Source organism: Artibeus jamaicensis, unplaced genomic scaffold (genome assembly GCF_021234435.1).
Source record: "Artibeus jamaicensis isolate MK-2021 breed Jamaican fruit bat unplaced genomic scaffold, CSHL_Jam_final contig_729, whole genome shotgun sequence".
Taxonomy (NCBI): domain Eukaryota; kingdom Metazoa; phylum Chordata; class Mammalia; order Chiroptera; family Phyllostomidae; genus Artibeus; species Artibeus jamaicensis.
The window spans coordinates 7,917,706-7,934,929 of NW_026521939.1; the positions used below are offsets into that span (position 1 = coordinate 7,917,706).

The window sequence follows — 17,224 nt, forward strand, 5'->3', positions numbered from 1 at the left end:
CAGTCTTTGCCTCTATTTATGTAGTGTTGGGACTCTAGAAGTTGCCTCTGAAGGAAGGAAGGGTCTTAGAGTTATAATATGATTAGTGCAGATCGATTAATAAAAGCACAAGTAAGAAAATACCTCTGGATTCAGACAGCCCCATGCTATAGCTCTGGTTCCACCATGTACTAACCATATGTATTTGGGCAAGCCATGCAACCTCTTTGTGCTTCAGTTTTCTGAATTGTGAAGTTGGAACAATAATCCTCACCATCTAGGATTTGGGAGGTTTAAACTAAGTGGTGATATTGGCACATTTCTTGGCCCAAAAGTGCTCAAAAGTGACATTGTTACAATTGCAGCATCAAGTACTATGGTGCAGACAGGTGCAAAGTTCTATATATTACTAGGAAAGATAAGAATGCCTTTGAAGATTATGTGATATCTTAAATGCTACAATAATAACAGCAGCTACCATGTGTGTTATGTGCTAAGTTCTATTCTTAATGCTTTTGGTATATGTTTGGCTCATTTCAATATCACTATGGTCCTGAAAGTCATATCCCATTGTTATCCACATTTTATAGAAAGACAAAGTGAATCTCAAGAGAGGTTAAATGACTTTCGTAAGGATACTCATCTAATGAGTAAAGCCAGGATTAACGCTTAGTTCTGTTTGACTCCAAAAGCCATTCCCTTACCCACTGAACTATGTAGCCTATGGAGGAAAAGACAAGGGGGGAGTTGATATAACATGTCCCCCTAAAAAGTTGGATATCTCTTTATCTGTGCATATTTACTATTATTGGTTTGATTTTTGGCCTGCAGCCAATTGACTGTTCCAAGAAGGAACGAATAATTCTGTTTTTATCTACCACCATTCTAAGGCTGGTGCCAGCTCCTAGTTGGTGTTCAATAAATCTGTGTTTAAAGGGTGAAGAATTGGATAGGCTTGATATTCTCTCCAGTTTATGTTGCACATCATAGCATGCATACATGAACATGTTTGTTTAACCAAATTGCTCTACTCCCCTTCCTATCTTGAAAAGGAAGGTTACCAGTGAAGCTAGACAATTTTGTAATTGGCCACATGGAATATTCCTCTATAAGCAGCAAAAATTTTCCAGTCCAAATGATGAGGTCATCTTAGACAGCACTGACTGCCTTCTTTTCCCCACCTCTTCACCCCTCCTGGTATTCAGAGGGTCTGAATTCTCTTTAAGTGCCTGATATTCATTTCTGGTGATGTGTTCCAGCAGGAGAGGTGAGTGGGTCATGTAACACAGATGAGCCTGGACTTGGCACTTAGCGTTTCAGATGAGTGTTTTCCTTGAAGTTGGCGTTACAAATAAAGAGCTGACGTGTGGTGTCAAGCAATTGCACATGAGAGTAGGAGGAGGACGGGGAAAATGCGATGCTGGGGGCAGTTTGCTCCCATGTGCGTGTGAACAGTGCCAACAAACTGTCAAATAAAATTAAGGTTCAAAACATGCAGCCTTCAATTTGATTTCACTAAGATGCCAACTGCTGCTCAGAAGGAACACATTAATTCCATTTTGACAGGAGTTGATGTATACTAAGTAGAGGTCTCCACTCTGTGCTGGATTAATAAAAGTTCCCCTTAATTTGCAACTGAAATAGAACCATATCTGAGCTTTAAGTGGTAGTTCTAACTTCCTTACCTGGTCTGTCCCCTTGTGTTATCTCTCCCCCAATCTTCCTTTTACTCCATCTTCCTTTTCCCCCTCTTCTTTTTCTTTTTATAGAACTTGTTTTGTTTAATCTTCCTCCTTTCTATTGCCTTTATTCTATACTTAAAGGGAAAAGTATGTGATCCTGACTCTGGGCCAGACACTGTGCTATATGCTTTTCACAAATTGTCTTATTTAATTCCCACAACTTCCTTAGCAAGTACGTAGAATCGTTCCTATTTACAGATGAGAGACAGACTAAGAACTTGCCTGGGATTGTATATCTAATAAGGAGCAAAATTGGGAACTTAAGCCCAGATCCCTCTGATTCTAAAAGTCAGTGCTGTTTTCACAACATCAGGGATCCTGAAATCCAACAGGACTTTGGAGTCACCTGGGGACCTCTAAAAGTATCAGTGCTTAGGCAAAACCCACATGATTTAATCAGTCTGGAGAGAGTCCACACACTATGTTCTCTCTCTTTGTCCCCATTTTTCTTAGCATGGAAGCAGATATGTATGTGGAAGTAGATAACAGAAAAACTTTTAAGGTGGATGGGTTCTTCTTCCATTCCTCTTTTGGGGAAAGACTTGTCTTTCTAGAAGTCAATGGTGCAAGAAAACACAGACCTGTCTTTGTCTTTATGATGCAGGTGGGCAAGTGGGAGAACCAGACCCTGAGCCTGCGGCATGCCGTGTGGCCAAGGTACAAGTCCTTTTCGGATTGTGAACCGGATGACAACCACCTGAGCATTGTCACCCTAGAGGAGGCCCCCTTTGTCATTGTCGAAGACATAGACCCGCTGACCGAAACATGTGTGAGGAACACTGTACCATGTCGGAAGTTCATCAAAATCAAGTGAGTCGGGGATGATGTCAGTTTAATGTGCCCAGTCATTTAAAATGGCATGTATCATTGATAATAACAAAACCTATAAAATAATAAAATGTGATAGAAAATATACCTTATTACAAGAGATATAATAATAGATTTTTTAAAAAGACTAAACTAGAACTACTCCAAGTGGTTTGCATTATTTAATTTCAATAACAGCAGTACAGGTAAGTGCTTATGACATTTTTAATAGGATAAAAACTGAGTTATGGAAAGATTAAGAAACATGTTTAAAGCCATTCAACTTGTAAGTGGAAAAGGCAGAACTCAAACACTGGTCCAGATTGTTAGCCATTATGCTAAATCAACCCTCTCTTTCAATTTTTCTTTAAACAATGATTTTCTCTGCATTTTTCTGGCTGTCCCTCTCCTTTAACCCTGCACCTTCCACTAACTTTCATCTCTTTTATATTTCCTGGATCCAAAGTTTTCAAAACATCTCTCCATTTGGGGGTCAACATACATCTTACGAATGACATCCTGATGAGACCATGGTGGACCTGATCTCCTGGCAATTCACTAGCTCACCAGCGACAAGCAAACATTGCATCTATATCATTTCCTCTTTTATTAAATTTGAAGAAAGAACTGACTTTTTTAAATCAGAGCCTCTGGTGAAGGGTTCTCCCTAATGTATAAACCTTTTAGAAAGGCATACAGCTATAGCATTATAGCTATATTATAGCATGTAGCTGAGCATTCTTAGCTATAGCTAACTCCAAGGCCCTGATTATAGTCCGTGCTAATACAAACATAGACAAAAAATACCACCCTTATTGGGGATTTACTAAAGGAAAAGGCCCACAGTTAGATGGAAATCTACTTTCTTTTTTTTTCTTTTCTTTTTTCCTGATCAGTATTTTCTGATTACCTCCTTTCACCTGCCTAATCCTTGTTTGTCCTTTAAGTCTTAACCACTCCCTCCCGAAGTCGGGTTTGTTTTCCCTACTTCAGAAGTACTCTGGATACGTCTCTGTGTCTTAGTCAGTTCAGGCTGATATAACAAATTATCACAGACTACGTAGCTTAAAAAACAGATATTTATTTTTCCTAGTTATAGAGGCTGGAAATCCAAGATCAAGGTGCTGGCAGATTCAGTGTCGAATGAGGCCCTCTGCTTGTCATCTTTTTCTCATGTGACAGAGAGAAAAGCAAGTTCTCCTGTCTTTTTTTTATAAGAGCACTAGTTCCATTCATGAGAGCTTCATCCTCATGACCAAATTACCTCCCAAGGTTCCCCCTCAAAATACCATCATAGTGGGAATTAGATTTCAACATACGAGTTTGAGGGGACACAAACATCAAGTCCCTTCCACTCTATATCTATCACCATTTTTGTGGCTTATAGTTTGTCTGTATCACCCCTGGATTATTAGCTGCCTAAATATAGGGAATGTGACCTATTAATTTTGGTGCTTTCAGTGTCAAGCACAGAACATGACCTACTGATATGGAAGATGCTTGAACAGCTGAGTAAAAGATAATTTTCCTCTCCCACATTACAAATTCCAACCTCAGTTATTATACAAGATGCAAATCCCCAGAGCTCAGCTTTGGGATAAAGATAATTTTTTAAAAATATGATTGCTAAATATATTTTGAAGGAACATTTTTGGTTTGGAGAAAATTTTGTTATCAATAAGCAGCCATTTCAGAGTTGAAATTCTGAGTAGATTATTCAACAAATAATGATCAGCCTTTTTAGAGTTGTCAGCCTCTTTGGAGTTGAAATTTTGAGTAGATTGGTCAATAAATAAATACATGTTAAGCACAGTGTATGAGTTAGGCAAAAGTGCTTGTCTAAAGGGATACAGCAACAAACAGGGAACACAGAAGACAAAGATGTTGCAGTCATGGAGCATAAACAAGTAAAAACAATTCCACCGATAAAGGACCAGAGCAGTGCCATGTTATGATAAACCTAGTGCAGGATGTAAAAAAGGTGATGTGACAAGAGGGTAGTTTAAGGTATGCAGGGCTCCTTTAGCTCACACAGGTAAGAATTAAGGTGACAAAGGATGAGAAAAAAGCCAAACATGGAAAGAACTGGGGGGAAGTGCCCCCCGGAAGAGGGAACAGCAGGTGTAAGTAAAGGCCCTGAAGCAGGAAAGAGATTGGTGAGTTATGGAAACAGATGGAAGCCTAGAGCAGCACTACAGGGTGATGAGCTAGGGAAACAATGGGAAAGTTGTCAAAGGAAGTTTTGATTTCAGTGGGTGATCTTTGAGCAGAACTTGGACAGATTAAGAAAGCAGAGTGGCTGGCACAAAACAAAGAGTATAACCTAAACAGGGCACCTCCCTTATGATAATGCCTTTTCTACTTCAATATAATCAGTAAGTAGGGGCTCTTGTGCTTCATGATTAAAGTCTTTAAAATCAGAAATGTTAGAGCTAAAAACAATAAATCACCAAGTCTTGAGTTACATTTGTATGGAGAAAAGGAACCCCCAAGTATATTACTCTTTTTGAAAGAAATGACTTCCACTGAAGAATTTAAACAGATAGACATGTTCAAATTCACATGTTTGGTTCCTGTGAAAGGTGGTGACTTGCAATTTTCCTTTTGCCATTTGGGGACATAAAGAATTTACTGTGCATCTAGATGACATTAGTCTTTTTTTTTTTTACCTGAGAATGAAGAAAATTACTAGGATCCACTAATCCCAACAAGAACACAGCTTGAATCAATTGAATTTCTTAAAGCTAATGAAATGTCCTTGGGGCAGGCTGATTGGTTCCAAAAAAGATTTCTGTTACATTACACATTGTATGTGTTTTCTTGGTGATATTCTCCCAGAGAAGACCCTTTGTTTCTCACTTCTGGTAAATGGTGGAGTCTTGAGGGCACACAAAGGTCTTCTACAAACATAGGTAATAGGAAATGAGCTGAGAAACCAGACTTTTCTTCTAGCCTACTATTTGAATGTTAAGGCATGAAGAGAAAATTGTTAAGGAGAAATTATCTGGCCTTGCTATGTAGAGAGAAATGGCCATACTATCAATTAATTCCACAAATTGTCAAATCATTGGTGAGCAGAGAGGAGATATTTTAAGTGCTTATTGACGGTGCTTTAGATACTTTATTTTATCTTCTTAACTATCCTACAAGGTAAGTGTCAGCCTTCTCAATTTATAAGCAAGCAAACTGAGGCTGTGACTGAAGAGACTCATCCGAATTTTCAGGGTTGTTAGCAGCAGGCCCAGGATCTGAAAGCCACTCTGTCTGACCAGTGTGGCCACGCTCATATCCACTGGCAACACTAGGAAACCATGGAGCTGAAGAATTAAATTTCTTGGATCCTCTTCCTTATATATATTTTTTATGAGTCACCTTTATTTTGGGAGATGGGACAGAGCTGAGAGAGAATACATCTGCACCATTTCTCAGATGTCTATGTAGTTAAGTCATACCCCTACACACACACACACACACACACACACACACACGGGCTATGATAGGAACCAACTACAAGTTCACCATTACAAACTGGTTGTGTTTCCATAACCCCCATGATAAATTCAGGTGCTGCATTTGTTTCATGTCTTCTTCGTCCTGTGACCCCAGGGACTAGTGCTATGTCTTGCACAGAATAAATACTCAGTGGGTGCTGGTTGGGTGAAAATGCATCAATGACTGAGTGTCTAGAAATAACTTATAATTAGAGGACATGGGGGCATAATTAACTTATAAACTGGTTGAGGTGTCCAGTGAAGCCAAAGAATTATATAGGTCACTACATGCCTGTGACCCTGAATCTTAAACCTCGGGCATTTGTACCTCTTGTCCAAACTCTTCTAAGAATCTTCACAAAGGGAAGGAAGAGGCTGTGATAAAAGAAGCAAAGGAGCAGAGAGCAAGGAAGACACAAATGACAAGAGATAGAGAAGACACATTGATGCATGCCCTATAGTGGCCAGGAAGAAAGAGAATTTGATTTTGACACATTTTTTCAAAGTCACAGATACCAAGAATGAAGTCATATTTGGAAATGCCATTAATGTAATGTGCTTGTAGCAGTTGTAATTCCAGCCTGACCCCTTCTGCTCTGTGAGATTGGTGGGAATCGGGAAGATATCTACTACCTATTACACTATGGAGTTTAGTCCACCAATCATCATATGTAAATGTATAGAGATGTAGTCTCCCATGCCCCTCAAGCTGAGAGTTAGAGGAGGTTATTGAGCCTCTAGGCTAGAAATAAAGTCTCCATGGTGGTCTGGCTGGCAGAAGCAAGTTGGTTGAGCATAGACTGGGGACAGGCTAGGAAGGAGGCAATGGTGAAGACAGCAATTCAGAATAGGTGATCTGTGATCCTGAGATAAGATAAACACTGAAACAAAGATTTCATTTTGCCACCCACTTTCACTACTCACAGTTATATTATCAAATCTATTTATTTTCATGGGTACAGGTGTAGCTCTATAGCAAAGATGCTTGATGTGTGTGTATCCAGTTATGTATGTAGTATATACTCACTACATATAATTTGGTGAGGGGGAGGCTAAAAATATGAAAATGAAAAAATCATGTCTGACCATTCAAAAATAGCTATGCTTCATATTTTATTGCTTTTCCATTCAGATATTTCCTAAGCTCATTCATTTTTATATAGCTATTATCATTCTGTATATATCACCATGTAACTTACTTTTTCATACAATGTGGAAACATAAGTATTTTCTTATTATGATGTTGGATTTCTCATTTTAGTGCTCAGGTAATAGTTTGATGTGTAGATGTGCCAACAATGAAATATTCCACTAGAGCACATATCTCATGACATATGTGATTCAAAAGCAGAAAGAATCCACAAGTACCAGGTGGAATCAAGCATATTGCCCAGAGAGGTCTCAGTCTTCTTACATGCTTCCTTTCCTTTTAAAGGCACTTCTGACTTCTTGTGGGTGTCCTTTGAGTATGACTTGGTCAGGTCAATAAAGCAAGGTGGCTAGTACAAAGCAATGGATGTAACCTTGGTAGATTATGATAGCTTTTAAGACAGCTTTTACAAAAACTCTCTATTTTAATAGGGCATTTTTTTCTGATGAAGGACATTGCTCTTTGATAGTGTCACATTTTATACTTCTTGCCATGTAGGGAGGGAGGGAAAATGTTATGAATGAGTGAGCCCTCCTTTGACAAAGGACTCAATCATGAGACATTAAATCTGTGGCCTCAAACATGTAGTAAACCTCACGTCTCCTGACTATTAGCTGAAGTGTTTTTTCTTAGTAAGGAAAGTGCCTTTCCTAGGCCAGTCACCTGTACTTTGTCCCTCTGTTTGCAAACCCCTGTCTACAATGATAGGATGCAGCACAACTCTTCACCTGTGAATAGCACATCCTCTTCTATTTTCTAGTAAGTTTTTATAGTTCAGTTAAGATCAAATAACTAAACTCTGGTCTAAAGAGGTTATATATGTTATAAACTTTTAAAAATAAGAGACAGTAACTATAGTGCATAATAAGGATAAAAATACTACCTAATTAAGAGAAATGTCATGGAGATTAAGCCAATAATTAGTACAAAGCATTTAGCACAGTGCATAGCCAATAGCAATTACTCAATAAATGTTAGCTGTTGTCATGATTGCTCTCATAATTAAGAACACTTTCTACTTTTGCTGTCATAAACTCACTACATACCCTTGGAAAAACCACTTCCTCAATTTGAGCTGCAATTTCCCATGTGAAAAACAGCAGAAGAGCGTAGCTAATGATTGTGAACAAATTTTCTGGTACTAATAGTCTATGGTCTTGGGATTTTTCTCCACAGTAATTCAACCAATGAGGGAATGAATGTTAAAAAATGCTGCAAGGGCTTCTGCATCGATATCCTAAAGAAGCTCTCCAGAACTGTGAAGTTTACCTATGACCTTTACCTGGTTACGAATGGGAAGCATGGCAAAAAAGTTAACAATGTATGGAATGGAATGATTGGTGAAGTAAGTTATCTTTGTATCTCATGGGCTCTCCTCATTCAGACTTAGGTCCTGAGGGCCTCAGTGATGTGGGGAGGATAAATAAAGGTGCTGTGCTTTCTTGCCTTATATCCAGGTGGTCTATCAGCGGGCAGTCATGGCAGTTGGCTCACTCACCATCAATGAAGAACGTTCTGAGGTGGTGGACTTCTCCGTGCCCTTTGTGGAGACAGGAATTAGTGTCATGGTTTCAAGAAGCAATGGCACTGTGTCACCATCTGCTTTTCTAGGTATTTGAACTTCATAGTCTCTATTACTTTCCTATAATGAATTATGGGTGTGTTATCTTGCTTGCTCAAAGGATAGAACCTAGATAGGATCTGGTTCAGTTTCATTTAACCACATCAACATATTCCAAAGCATGTCATATTTGAATTATCCCAATTCACTTTTTTCCCTCAGTTAATATCTTTCATTTATCTTTTTAAAAAATTCTTGTTCAAGTACAATTGTCTCTATTTTTCCCCAACCACTCTCATTTATCTTTAATTTGGAAAAATCTACTGAAAATACAATCACATATTCATATACTGGTCTTGATTGAGTATAATGTAGATGAGTAGACATATTTCTTAGATCCTTAAAGACATTAAACAAAAATAAACCTACTTGTCCACAGTTAATGTAAATCAGCCCATAATCTGTTATTGAACATCCACATCCCCATCCATCCCTCAGTAGAATGACAGTCACTTATTTACTGGGTATAGGAGTGAAAATAATGATGACTGAACAATGATTTATACCAGTACTCTAATAAACAAAATAGAAGTAGTCTGAAGAATATATACTGATTTAAGATTAATAGAGTCATATTTTAAATGTGACTATCCTTTAAACTGAATGGCTTACAAAGCAGGAAATTCTATTTATGTTCCTTTCAACTATTCTATAAATTTATGTTTTTCATAGAATTGTTGTTAGGCAAAGTCAATTTGTATTTTCTATCATCTAGTTTTCTTTAGCACTATCAGTATAAGTGCATTAGGTAGTCTGGCTAGAGCAGTTGAAACTGCATGGAACATAGCCAAGCATTTTTTTTAAAGGAAAATGTTGTGTTGAGCATTTGGCTAGCATAAATATTTTTTGATAGTGGCTGTCTTGAAGACCACAGGATTTAGATTAACTTCCCCTTGACATTCCCCTATTAGTGTTTCTCCCAAATTTGGGGAGGTTAAGATGAATATTGACACCTAGAAGAAAACTGTATAAGAGGGGGAAAACAGATTAAGGTCAACTAAATTTATGGCATTTTTTAAAGATAAAAATCCCTTTGTCTATTAGAGAATTCAAACTGCAGATGAGAACCGGTTTGTGGACACCAACTTCAGGCCTATCATCTTATTCCTCCATTGTCTTCATTTACTTGTTTGTCAGCATCCAATGAAACTTTTTATGCTTCATTTTCTTGAGTGAAATGTTGACTAACAAGGTTTTAGATACTGTCACAGAGACATGGATTTACTATGTTCATTTTTGATAATTTATTTAAGCTGTTAAAATCCTTTCTACTCACTAAGTTATGATTTTGCACCCCTTGCTTCAAATATCATAACCTTTATTGGCATAATGTAGACCTTAACAAGTTCACACTTCATTATGTTCTTTTTGTGCCTTTGTCTGAAATGGATTACAATGCCCATGTCTTAAGAAGGGAGCCCCATTATATCATGAAATACACAACACACTGATCCATATATACAACATGTGCAGAATCTTAATAATTATTAGTCACTCCTAGTCATTTCCCCCTCCTATTCCCTATGGGACCCTTTCACAGAGATCTTTATTCCTGAAGGTTCAGAAAAGTTTGGAGGAAGTGAATTTATGGAAAGAGATCTCTTTTCAAAAATTGTCCACATATCTTCTTAGTGAGATAGAAAGAACTTTTTTCCCAGTTCAATCAGGGAGAAAAAATATTGATTGGCTTGTTTCATAAAAATGGGTCACTGATATTGAATCTGGCCTCAACCCAGTTTCGCTAGATTTTTATCTTACCTTCATTAGTAGAATAGTTTCATAAGAAGTCAAGCATTTTTGCTAAATTTAGCCAAGCTTCATTTTCCCCCTACTCTTCCTACTGTATTTTAAAATAAAATAAAATAAAATAAAATAAAATAAAATAAAATAAAATAAATTGTGGGTAGATGAAACTATTTTTGAAGCCTACTTCAAAAATAGTTGAAAACTACTGTTTTTACACAGTAGGCTTAATATTTTTTCTACTCACTAAATTACATCCCTATTCGATTGACTGCGCACCCCTTTATTTACGGTCATTATCTGCAGGTTTCCAAAGTCATAATGAACCGTGCTAAGCTACATTTTTTCCATTCACTGGCTCAGTCATCTGGAAGAGCCAAAACATTCAAAATCTGATTGCACAGCTCTTCATTATTTCCTATTCTCTCTTCTCTGCAAACCCCATTAACTCACATCAGAAACCCTTGTAGGTAATGCCACTGAGCTTTTGTGTAAAAATGTAACCAGTGACTCTTCAAGGACAGAAGTGACATCTCTTGCAATATTTCTATTCAGTTAATTCTAAAGACTTTCTAAGCAGGCTGTATTCTTTGATTGAAAGAAATGCTGACCTGGAGTCTCATAGATTGACATTCCCTCATGGAGAAATGCTGCATCTGTTTTAAACCAGTGGAGAATGTAATCCAGAGCTATCCAAATTCTGGGTCACTCCTTAGACATAATACATAGTGCTTACCCTTGTTCTGATGCTTTTCTTTGATGGGGGGGGGGGTTTGTGTGTATGTGTGCACATGCACATGAAGTATAGTGTTTGACAATAGCAAACCTTTAGGGCAATAATAGGTACCTAATTTCAACTTACTAAAATCAGAATACTGCAGCAGAATCCTTTTAGCTCTGTACTGTGTTCATGGGTCAAAAGATAGATGTTGTCCCTGGCAAGTTAGAAATCATCTGGCATTACTTACTTGCTCAGCTTCCACCTAATTTTCTCACCAGTTAGTGACTAGGATGAATCAACTGCCAAATGAAACCCACTTCAGGTTTATAGATTCTGACATGTGAATAGAAGAATTCAATAAGGATTTCCACTAATATTTTTATAATATTTTCTCACAACCTGCGGAGAAAAGGAAGTTATTAAGAGAAGTAAGTGTGCATGTTTTAAAAATAAGGATGCCTTTTTCAGGACCCTGAACAGCACCCCCTACCACCAGTAACTAGAATCAAACAGTTATTTAATTTGTGTTATGTATGTAGTGTGCAGTGCATACTACCAAATATTTCCCATGTACTTGTTCATTTGCTCATCACAATGATCCTTGTCTGGTAAGACACACTGTGCCATTAGTATACCAACTTGGAGAATTAATTAAATGTCTCTATTCTTCAATATTAAGTAATTTTTAATATCTCAACTACTTATTTATTTCTCCTTCATTTTGGTAATGAATATACCTTATTACCAAATTGCTATGATGTTAGGTATATAATATTACTTATTACTTAAGCTAAATTTAGCTAATTTTCAGTTGTCTTGTTGATTTCTTCAACCCCCTCTTGCGTTAGTTATTTGTGTTACCTGTTGCTTTTTAATATAATTGCACTGTCAAAACTTCATTCTAAAGCATTCCGTCCAGTTTTTAAATTATCCGAAACAATTAAAGCTTCAGCTGTATTATTTTCTTTTTATATCTTAATCTCATTATATGGGAATTTATGATGACCTCTAGTTGTATCAGGTAGTCACAGACTTTAATAAGGTGGACTGCTATCAGCCTAGTTCTTTATGATTATTACTAGCACCATCAGAAAAACAATTTAACAATAATAAAATGTCTACTCTTCAAGAGGTATTATTAGGCATATTCACTTTATTCTCAGAAAGTGTTTGCTTATGATGAAAAGGATTATAAACTTATTGTTGTCCCAGGGCAGTTTCTTTTCAAATGATGCATTCAGGTACAGATACAGGCTGGGCCAAAAGTAAGTTTACAGTTGTAAGTAAGTGAAACACAGAGTTTACTCTTGTGTTATTATTTATTAATTACTGTATTTTCCATTTGAACAACTTGTAAACCTACTTTAGTCCCACTCTGTATATTTATTTTTTAAAAAAAATTTATTCCCTGTTGATTTTTTTAGCAAATCTATGTCATACACAGATAAATGGATCCACTCAGCTCATTTGCATAGCCTCAATCAGATTGAATAGAGATATTATTTTCTATATCTCTTACCTTTTTAGAGTGTTCTAACATTTAGAACCTTGTGACTTAGTCTGCCCTCTTGTGACCTCCACATGAAAATGAACTGGTGAAAACTACTTTTAGGGGAAATAATCATCTATCAATCTATTTCTTCATCCCCTCTGCTCTTTAAGTGATGCCTTTTCATTGAATTATGATGGGAATGTCCTCAAATGACTTTTCAATTGTATTTAAGCCCATTACCAATATCAACAAAAGCCTCAAATTGTGTAGATCTCATCTGTCGGGAGCAGAAGGTGAGATGGAGCATGTGTTAGCAGTGGTGGCAGACAGGACTTTCCAATATTCCTATCCATCCCCTGAATTATGATCCTTTTCTAAAAGGTCATAATTCTCACTTTACTTCTGGAATATCCTGCACATCATCCCTCCAGCATATAAAATGAGTGAAAACAACAATTCAAATCCATGCTGATTGGCTGGAGCCTGACGGTTGACTATTTGAGTCTAGCCTTGTTTCTCCCCAGCTTTGGTTCCCAGGATGATTCTATGATTATATAGAACCCTGTGGCCTCTTTATTTGCATTCTAGCTTCCTCCCCTGGTATTACCATTCTATTTTGTTTTTATTATCCTTGACCTGATTTGTAAAATGTCATATGCTCTTCTCTATTTTTACTCTATTCTGTACAGTCTTATAAGGTACCTCAAATATTTTGTAAAATAAAGAATAGTTTAAATGTATGAGTAAACAATGACTAGCTCCTTTTGAATGATCAGATTCACACTAGAGAAAGTTTTTCAGAGCCTTCCAGCAGACCTCTGGACTTCCTGCTGGCCCAGGCTGTGAGGAACAGTGAACAGACCATGTCTCCTGTTTCTCTGTAGAACCATTCAGCGCATCTGTATGGGTGATGATGTTTGTGATGCTGCTCATCGTGTCTGCCATAGCTGTTTTCGTTTTTGAATACTTCAGTCCTGTTGGATACAACAGAAACTTAGCTAAAGGGAAAGGTAAGAATGCCATCATAAACATGATTCAACACTGATGCTATTTCATTTGCTTTCAGTTACTATTTCACACTTGGAACATATTATCCCCTATTTGCCTTGCTGAACTATTGTACAAATAGTTCTGGGTCATTGATATTACTTATTATTTTATCTGAAAAGAAGGGTAAAACAAAATGAGACACTTCATCTTGTTATAATGTAGAGTTCATAGTTGTTAGGTAAAAACTACTGATATTCAATATGTTGAAAAAGCAGATTTGAAGAAGTTTTTCTGGCAATTAATTTTAATTATCTGTATCAAAAGAAATCTTAAAATTGTACTAAGTCTCAACTTTTGACTATGTAAGAAAATGGCTTTATAGAATCTAGTTAAAGAATATTCTCCAGAGTACTGAATCATAATTGCATTCATTTTACAATAAATATAATTATTAAATGGTATTTTCCTTCAAAGAGTTATATTTTCCTCTTGACAGTGAGTGACCTTTTTATTTGATAAAGTGACAATCAGTAGTTAGGAAATTGAATTGGAAGGCATTCATTGGCTATAACTTATTAAGAGGCTCCCACACAAGCCAATATTCATGTCAAGTACATAAACACATTACATCATTTTGAGAGAATTTTTCTCATTGCACCATAACTTCTAAGTGGATGGTATATCGGAAAGGTGCCAGGACCAAATCTCTTTCCTGAAAAATGACTTGAGACTATAGAAGACAACATGTCTTCAAGGAACAGTTATTCAAAAACAAAACACTTTAATTTGCCACATACTCTTTTCCCTTGGACGATTCAGCATTGGAAACAGACAATAGGTGATGGGAATCTATTAGAAACTTGGTTTTATTGTAATCCTCCACTGCTTCACCACTGAAAAGTGGTGACTACTATATAAACTATCTCCAATCAACCAAACATAGTAAAAATGCCATGAAAAATCATGTTGTGTTTAAATGGCATAACTGCCAGGTCTTCACTAAAAGGTGGTGCAACAAACCAGTAAGGAGCTCTCCAGCAGAGTGGAACCTGAGACAATTTTCAGTGGGTGATGAGTAGAGCAGGTCTTTACCCTTGTGGAATCAGAGTTTGTGCTGTTTATGAACTCGTGCATTTATTTGATGACTACTGGTTGAGTGGGTACTATGTGCCAGGCACTGTGCTGGTGCAGGGGGGTAATTTGGTAAATTGGCTAGAAACTTGCTGACCCTAATGGAGCTGAGAATTCGGTTGTGTAGATAACATGTAAACACATGAATTAGTAATCACAGATTATAATAAATCTCAAGAAGGAAAAAAAACAAAGTGAAGTGATGGCATAGAAATGCTACTTAAGTAAGATGCTCAAGCAGGGAAGAACTTTTGGAAGAAATGACATTTGAGCTGAGACTTAAAGCATGAGAAAATTTCAATCATGAGAAAAACTGAGGGAAAAGCATTCCATGCAGAGGGAACAGCAAATACAAAGGCTCTGGTGTGAAATAAATTTTGATATGCATGAGAAACAGAGAAGATGTTAAGTAAGAGAGTTGGACAGTGGTATAAGATGAAATCAGAAAGACAGGCTATTGACTATGGTAAGTGTTTCAGGTTTTCTTCAACATACAGTGGGAAGGAGAAGAGCATAAAACATGGCCAGTGTGGAAGGTCACTGGAGCTATCTGTCAAGACAATGAAAGGGGTGACAGCATTGGAAGGAGGGGACCAGTCAGGAAGGTATTACAGTTCTCCAAGAGAAAAGATTACAGTGGTTAGACTTGGATGGGATAATAGAGATGGAGATAAGTGGATAAGTATGAGATGTATCTTGGAGAATAAAAAATTTTTCAGAGCCTATAATGTGCAATAATTTCTCCTTTGGCTGAATCACATACTAGAAGTTTACTGTAAAACAAGGCTTTCTATTTCCTGCTTAACGGCATGTGGAAACTCTCAGGAAATGACAGCTACTTGTTTATTTGTGCAAAATGGTTTTCATTTCCATTTCACTGCACTTTATAGGGAAAATTATCTGGCCTAGTAATAGTATTCATGAATCAGGAATTCCCATAAGTCTTGGGCAGATCCCTTGCAACTGCCCATTTCTGATTCCCAGGTAGCTCGCTATCACTTCAGATCAATATGCACTCTTAATAAAATGAAGTCGTTCATGAAGTTAAGTGGATTGACTCTCATTATTTTTTTAAGAGTTCTCAGCCTCTTGGGAATAAGCCCAGAAGATCATAAAACTGGACAAAGAGAAACAGGAGTGCTTGAAGTTGAAAAGGATAAAATTAATGGCCTTTTCTTTTGTGTTATATATGGATATTATAAGTATTACTGTAGCCTGAGTTTGACCTCCAGTGTGTGGAAAGCATGCTTCTCCTAGGCTCTCTGCCAAGAGCTTCCATCATTCTACATTCTCTTCTGCCACTTTATTTATTGCCTACTCTGCTGGCATCTCCAACTGAAGTCTGAGCAGATCAATTTTTTACATCTTCATTTACTTAAATGAAAATTAACCTTGTGTTAAAGGAAGGCCTTTTTGAATAATGAAATGAGGACATACATTGATTTTTTTTTTCCTTTGAGCAAAATATTGGGTTGGCCAAAAAGTCTGTTTTTTTTTTTTGTAGAGTAGCTCTAGTATTGCTTAGTTGTCTTTAACTTAATTTGAAACAATTGTGTTATATGGTATTGTGACAGCTATCATATCAGCATTCATTTTTTAAAAAAATCAAAATTGGTGAATTTATGTATAGCCATTTTAATATTGAAAATGGAAGAAAATGCTTATTTTCTTATGCTTTGGTATTTCAAGAAAGGTAAAAAAGTAACTGAAATGCAAAAAGAAAAGATTTGTGCAGTGTATGGAGAAGGTCTGTGATTAATTAAACATGTTAAAAGTGGTTTGCACAGTTTCTTGGTACTATTGGCACTGTGGCCAAATAATTCTTTGCGGTGAGGCTGTCTTATGCATTGGAAGATGTTTAGCAGCACCCCTGGCTGCTACCCACTAGAAGCCAATAGTGGGAGATAGCCAACATACTCAAAATATCCAAATCAATAAAATTATTGGTGAAAATGGAAATTGTGTTTTTAATTTTACAGAAAGATAGAAAACCAGATGGACTTTTGGCCAATCTAATAGACCTGAAAGCCCTAACATGTGCTTTTTATGGCCTGCATACTGCCCACCCCAATAGATTTTGCCATGTTGTCCTGCTTCTTAAGTTAAATCTGTTGGGAAAAAAGATTTAAGAATCTTAAGAGGGTAAGATTCTTGTTGCAAGGGTACACTGAGGGGAGGAGAATTAACATAATATCACAGTTCATTTTCCATGACCCTGCAACCGACTGATTTCCATTTGTGAAGTGTTTGAAGAATTAAGCTCTATTGCTTTGTTCCTTAATGTTTCCATTTGGAGAGAGTTGTAGTTGGGTTTAATTCTTATATTATGAACACTGTACATCTCAGTTTGAATAGGA

The 17,224-nt window shown here is 36.9% G+C and overlaps 1 protein-coding gene across 2 annotated transcripts in view; it reads left to right on the forward strand.

Annotated features, from left to right (window-relative positions):
• The window catches only part of GRIN2A (glutamate ionotropic receptor NMDA type subunit 2A), a 362,545-nt gene that overhangs the window by 284,807 nt on the left and 60,514 nt on the right, over nt 1–17,224 (forward strand). For both annotated transcript variants that reach the window (XM_037134583.2, XM_037134584.2), the window contains exons 4-7: nt 2,326–2,531; nt 8,346–8,514; nt 8,627–8,780; nt 13,631–13,756. In XM_037134583.2, coding sequence (XP_036990478.2) covers nt 2,326–2,531; nt 8,346–8,514; nt 8,627–8,780; nt 13,631–13,756 — 655 coding nt within the window. The remainder of the gene's footprint in view (nt 1–2,325; nt 2,532–8,345; nt 8,515–8,626; nt 8,781–13,630; nt 13,757–17,224) is intronic.